At 54.8% G+C, this 6,513-nt stretch overlaps 1 protein-coding gene across 1 annotated transcript; it reads left to right on the top strand.

The window, feature by feature from the left end:
• Positions 1-341: 341 nt before the first annotated feature.
• On the top strand, positions 342-1,671 carry POU4F3 (POU class 4 homeobox 3; the record flags this gene model as incomplete). Its single annotated transcript, XM_080675004.1, has 2 exons — positions 342-461; positions 775-1,671. 2 exons carry the CDS (start codon positions 342-344, stop codon positions 1,669-1,671), a joined length of 1,017 nt encoding a protein of 338 aa, XP_080531130.1.
• Between the last annotated feature and the right edge of the window lie 4,842 nt (positions 1,672-6,513).

The following is a 6,513-nucleotide window of genomic DNA, read 5'->3' as shown; positions in this document are numbered from 1 at the left end:
CGGCCGGGCTGGATCCAGGCGGGGCGGGGCAGGCCGGGAGAGGCCCGGCCGGGGTATAAATGCCGAGGCGGGCGCAGAGAGGCGCGCGGAGAGCCGCTGCCTGGCCTTGCCTCCGGGGCGGCCCCTGCGAGTCCCGGCGCGTGAGCACGCCTGCGCGCTCCCGGGCCCTTCCTGGCAGGCTGCTTGTAAGATGAGTGAAGAAGCAGGTGGGGGAGAGGGGAGGCAGCGAGCGAGAGGGCGAGGGGAGCGCGGGTGCTGAGCGGCGCTCACTTGGAGCGCGGCGGGCGAGCGAGAGGAGCCAGGTCCATGTCCCTCGCTGCCTCCCTGCTAGGCGCGCGAAGATGATGGCCATGAACACCAAGCAGCCTTTCGGCATGCACCCGGTGCTTCAAGAACCCAAATTCTCCAGCCTGCACTCCGGCTCCGAGGCCATGCGCCGAGTCTGTCTCCCAGCCCCGCAGGTACGTAGTGGAGCATAATTACCGCTCTAAGGCACATTTTTTTGACAGGCACTTGCTTCATGTTTTTTTCATGTCGCCCAGAACAATCGCCGCTGTCTGAACCCCTCGCTTGTCTCCCCCGCGCTTTCTCCCGGCGCGCTCTCTCTCATTCATGTCTCTGATCCACACGTCTGTTCCAGCAGAGCCTCTGTCTCCGTATTAATTTTTATGACCTGGGCTTTGAGGAGAGGCATCTCGGTTGCTTGAAAATGTGTTTTAATCCTGAGTTGACAGTATTCCCCACTGACCGTGCTGTGCGCCTTCTCGCTTGCAGCTGCAGGGTAATATATTTGGAAGCTTTGATGAGAGCCTGCTGGCACGCGCCGAAGCTCTGGCGGCGGTGGATATCGTCTCCCACGGCAAGAACCATCCGTTCAAGCCCGACGCCACCTACCATACCATGAGTAGCGTGCCCTGCACGTCCACTTCGTCCACCGTACCCATCTCCCACCCGGCCGCGCTCACCTCGCACCCGCACCACGCGGTGCACCAGGGCCTAGAGGGCGACCTGCTAGAGCACATTTCGCCCACGCTGAGCGTCAGCGGCTTGGGCGCCCCTGAGCACTCGGTGATGCCGGCGCAGATCCACCCGCACCACCTGGGCGCCATGGGCCACCTGCACCAGGCCATGGGCATGAGTCACCCACACGCCGTGGCGCCTCACAGCGCTATGCCCGCATGCCTCAGCGACGTGGAGTCGGACCCACGAGAGCTGGAGGCCTTCGCGGAGCGCTTCAAGCAGCGGCGCATCAAGCTGGGGGTGACACAGGCGGACGTGGGCGCGGCGCTAGCCAACCTCAAGATCCCGGGCGTCGGCTCGCTCAGCCAGAGCACCATCTGCAGGTTCGAGTCTCTCACTCTCTCGCACAACAACATGATCGCGCTCAAGCCGGTGCTCCAGGCGTGGCTGGAGGAAGCCGAGGCCGCCTACCGAGAGAAAAACAGCAAGCCCGAGCTCTTCAATGGCAGCGAGCGGAAGCGCAAACGCACGTCCATCGCGGCGCCGGAGAAGCGCTCGCTCGAGGCCTACTTCGCCATTCAGCCTCGGCCCTCATCTGAGAAGATCGCGGCCATCGCCGAGAAACTGGACCTTAAAAAGAACGTGGTGAGGGTCTGGTTCTGCAACCAGAGACAGAAACAGAAACGAATGAAGTACTCGGCTGTCCACTGACTGCGGCGGGGCTCAGCCTCTGGGGGCCGGGAAAGCTGTGTACGTCCCGGGGGGACGGTAATGGGGGACTCCAAGACGTTTTCTGGCAGGTCAGGCTCTCTTTACCGAAGCCACAGACTTTCTCCTTTATCCCACCCAGTTGTCTCCCGGCCTTCTCTTTCTCTTTTTCCCATTCTATTCCCACCAGAAAAGTTTTGGCACTAAGGAAAAAATTCACGAAGGGCAAGCCTGGAGGGACTTGTGCTGTCCGTGGTGCTGAAAATCTCCCTTGCGCCCTGGACTGCGCGACTTCAGGACGGGAGCCCAAACGCAGGGGTTAGTGAATTGGACCGGACCACACGACTCTGCGGTGAAGGGGCCACATTGCTAAGCTCGACTAGGGATGGGAAGGAAGTGATAAATAATAATACAAAGTCAAACTGGGGCACGAAGATGTACTGGAGATTTATTTAGATTATATAAAGTCATGTATGTTTCCAAAGGATAGCCTTATACTCTCTTCCCCACCTAAATTTTATCGATCTCATTCTTTGGTTTGCTGTAAGCTCTCTAAGGTAGCATGGATTAGTTCAGGAAAATTGTGCGGGGAGTTGTCGGGCTCCGAGTGGTTCTCCATGTAGGTCCTGCTCCAGAAAAGGGCCTACATGCCGAGGTCGCTTAGCTCTTTGCAAGCAGCAGTGGACACCTGCTTTGGTCCATCCTCTACTATCTGCAGGTAATTACCGCCTGCTGGAGAGCCAGGGGTTGTAGTGTTCCAGACTGACGGATAACTTCGGATCCCAGCTCGCTAATCCAGCCAGACTCCCAGTTCTCTGAGCTACAATATGCAAGTCCTTCCAACACGTCTAACCTCGTCACTCTTTCATTGTTGTTATTGTTAGCATCTTTGTTTCCAATTATTTATTTAATGTTGCTTCCTTTCATCCCCCTTATATGAGTGCCTCTCGATGGAGATTCACTTATAATTTTGGGTGGAAAAAGGGGCCAGATCATGGGCCTGGATCCTTCCCACGTCACTCTCTCTAGCCCCATCACATTTTATCTTTCGTTGCTTCATGTAATTTGCGTGTTGCTGTGTGGTCTTTGGTTTCGTTCTCCGAGCAGATACAAATAAAATATTAAGTTTTCTCCTCTCTTTACCCCTTCAATTAACTTCTAAAATAAATGCTTTATTTTTCAACCTGAATCGCAGTGCTTTTCTTTTTCAGAGGCTAAGGAGTTTTGGAAAGGGTTTAAAAGTGAGAGCCCAGAAGGGCTGTCTGTCACTTCCTGGAAGGCTAGTCTCATGCCCTCTCCTCTCCTTCCTCCTCTTCCCTGACAGCCTCATCTTTTCACCCCGTCTCCTCCTGGGACATCCCACCGCCGCTGGTGGTGCCCAGACCTCAGTGTTTCAAGTAACTTCCCTCCACCCGTCCCCCCACGCGCCCATCCATCAGCCTCTGTTTGCTCAACTTGACTCAGATGACAAATTTTCAAGCCCCAAGGCTGCATGAGCCCCCAGTGCCTCCACTCATTGGCTGAACGACCCTAAAGGCAGTCTCTTAACTTCTCTGAGCCCCTATTGTTTGTATGCTGGAAGAAGAGGCGAATATTGTTGGGACTAAGATTGTTTATTTAAGGCGCCTGGTAGTGGTTGGTGCTTAATAGGAAGCATCATTATTTTAAGACATTCAAACGGCCTTACGGGGAAGGAGGCGATGGATGCACAGAGGGAGGAAAATGTTCTTTGCTAGGACAGAGTCGGTTGGGGCCCCTTGGTGGTCTCTTCAGAAATTCATTTGGAATTGTCCCCCAAGAGGTTACTCACTCTAAGGTCTAGCTCGGCTTCCCTGTGGGGCGCTAAATGAGAAGATGTCTGCGGCCAAGTTCCTAGGGTAGTGCCCTGTGCGTAGTAGGCGGTCAACAGATGCTAGTTCCCTTCGCTCTCGCCCACTTCCTCTAAAAGGGGAGGAAACCTTTTTATTTGTGAGCCGCGGAAACACCTTCATGATTTAAAAATTCATGCTCCAAGTCCAGGAGTCGTCTGCTCATTTCTCCACTGTGTCTTCAAAGAGCTCTGAGTCATCAGACCTCCAGCCCGAAATTTGGAGCCGAGCAGGTCGCCCCTCCGCCAGTGCTACGGCCCCCCCCCCCCCCGCGCCCACCACCACCACTGGGGAAGCAAACCTGAGGATCGCCCTCAGCCCCCAGGTCTCAGCCCCTCGTCCCCGCCTTGTGTAACAGCCTCAGCGATTCCTCCACCTCCCTCTCCATCGGGTGTCCTTTAATAATAAATGCCCTTATGCCATTACATTATATTGTGGGTTTTGAAAATTTAAAATACGGCTGATGCAATATTAATTGCCTATAGTGGTATAAAACACAGGGCCGGAGCCCAGCCGGGCCGCAGAGGAGGCGGCCGGGAGCGTCCCTCGCCGAAGCGAAGCGCTCCAGACAGACGCGCCTTTGCGGGCTGCGACGTTTCCTGCAGGTAAGAGCCGTAGGCTTTTCTGGCCCGGGAAAGAACCGGATATCCGCCTCCATCTCCTATTCTAAAAGTTCCCTGCTGTTATTTATTGAGTTTTTCTTTTAAATTAATAAGCTCTAAAGTTTAGGAGACTTTTTTGGAGAGGGTGGGGTAAGTCGCCTGAGCGCAAGATCTGCGTCAGAACCTGCCCGGCTGGGTTACGAGCGGGACCCGCGCCTCGTTTCCTGGTCCAGTCCAGGCGCCTGGGACTGCCGGCGCGCAGCAATATTTTGACCAGTTTCTACAGGGGAGGTGGGGGGGCTGCGGCCGGGCCAGGACGCACTCCACCCTCTCCCACCGCAGTGCGCCCGCCCGGCGCCTCTCTGCTTGGACTCGCTCAGGAAGCAACGGGAGCTGTGGTTTCTCCGGAATTGTGCAGTCGCCTTTGCCACTCGTCTGTCGGAGGCACAAACTTCTCGCGGATGGTGCAGGAGGTGGGGAGTACCAGCCGGTTTGGGGTTTACATAGGCCTGGTGTGCATCCTGGTGGGCCTTTTCCTACCGTGTGACCTTGGGCAAGTCTCGCCACCTCTCTAAGCCTCTGCGGATGGCAGTAAAACCTCACAAAAATTATATTGTCATTGAAAAGCAACCTACAGCAGATTTTCTTTTCCCAAATTCTGCAAACTTGCAACATTCACTGGCCAAGGCCCAGAGGGGGGTTTCTTTAAACTGCACCAAGAGAAGGCGAGGCCAATATCAGGGCTGTTTATATGGAAGTTGCATTGTGCCTGTCAAGTTGGGACTTTGAAAGTCATCTGTGGACCAGGGGGAAGGCTTCCGGAGTCTGAGCCATGTGACCTCTGCCCATCCTCTCTGTGTGCCTAAAGTAGTGTCAGTTTTGTTGTTTCAAGCCCAGCCGCCCGCTCAAGGTCTGGGCCAGAGTGGCAGACAGTAGAGCAATAGATATCTGTTGAGTGAATGACTGAAAAATGAAAGGATCCCTTCCAACTTCATACCCTCTAGGTTCTAGGGAGTGTAGGAGAGAAGAGAGACCATCAAGAATAGACAAGTATCCCTGGGGGTGGGGTCAGGGTCTACCTGGCGGTCTACATCTCAAGCTTCCATTCAAAGGCAGCCAGTTTCCTTCCTGTTTAAATCAGAAGAGGCCTTGCCTCACTCTGTGGTGCTCATGGGAAAGAAGAGGTGCTGTGAGACACGGGCCCTTTGTACCCAGAAAAAGAATCAGGGAGGAGGTTCGGGGTGACCTCTCCCTGCTGAGTGTGCCTGATTTTCTCACGACCCTGCGTTGGTGCTTGAGTTCTTTTCTTTTCCTGCGGAGCTGGAAACAACTCCGGGTCTGGAGTGCACCCACCTGGGGTGGAGCATCTCCTTCCTCTCCTACTTGTAAGTGGCTTTACTGCTCTGAGCCTCAGGGCCCTCATCTGTAACATTGGAACAGAGACTGACTTTCAGGACTGCTCTGAAAATTAAATGGAATCACATAAGCCCAGGGCCTGACACATAGCAGGCATGAATGGATACGTGGTCTCTTTAAAACATTATTTATGCTCAGAAAAAGAAAGATGTAGTGTTGTAGGGGAAGATTCAGGGCCTGGAGTGGTCAACATGCTCTCCATCTGTGAGCCACAGTCTGTTCATCTAGAAAAGAAGGGTGCTAGCAGGGCCCTCCAGCTCAGGACGCGGTTGTCAGGAGCAAGCCGCAAAGCGTAAGAGAGATCTCTTCGCACACTGTGTCCCACCTATGCAAGGGCCGGTGAAGTCGCTCTCCAGGAGTCCCTGGTGCGAATACACGGTACCTCTGAGAAGCTGGCCCACTCGGGAGCTTTTCTCCCCTGCAGAATCCTGGCGAGCGGCGAGCATCTCTCCCGGCCGCAGACTCCGCGCAGCCTCCTTCCCGAGGGGCGGGGCTCCTGGGCCGCGGAGGCGCGAGGGATAGGGTCTCCCGCTGTCATTCTTCCCTGCCCAGGTCCCACCTTTGGTCCCCAGCGCCAGAATGCGTCGGTCCGCAGGAGGGCAGAGTGTCTAAAAGTCCAACTTTTTTACTGAAGGAGAGACCGAGGCCCAGAGAAGGCGGCTCCTTCTACTTAAATGTGCGTTTCCCCAGTCACACTACCACACCACACCGCTTTACCTCTTTCTTAGTCCTTTTTCTCCCTGTTTGCACCCTGTTAATTTATTTATCAGTAAATGCCCTCAGGGCGAGCCAGTACCAGGTCTGCCCAGTCCCCCTGCCTCCCTGAACCCAGCCCAGGGCCTGCAAAGTGAGCCTCCACAAATGACTGTTGCATAAACGAATAATAATGATATAAGACATATATTGAGGGCTTCCTGTGTGGCAGGTACTGTTCCGAGCACTTTATGTGCATTAACTTA

This window comes from Plecotus auritus (genome assembly GCF_963455305.1).
Source record: "Plecotus auritus genome assembly, chromosome: 6".
NCBI classification, from domain to species: domain Eukaryota; kingdom Metazoa; phylum Chordata; class Mammalia; order Chiroptera; family Vespertilionidae; genus Plecotus; species Plecotus auritus.
This window is presented reverse-complemented; position numbering and strand designations above follow the sequence as displayed.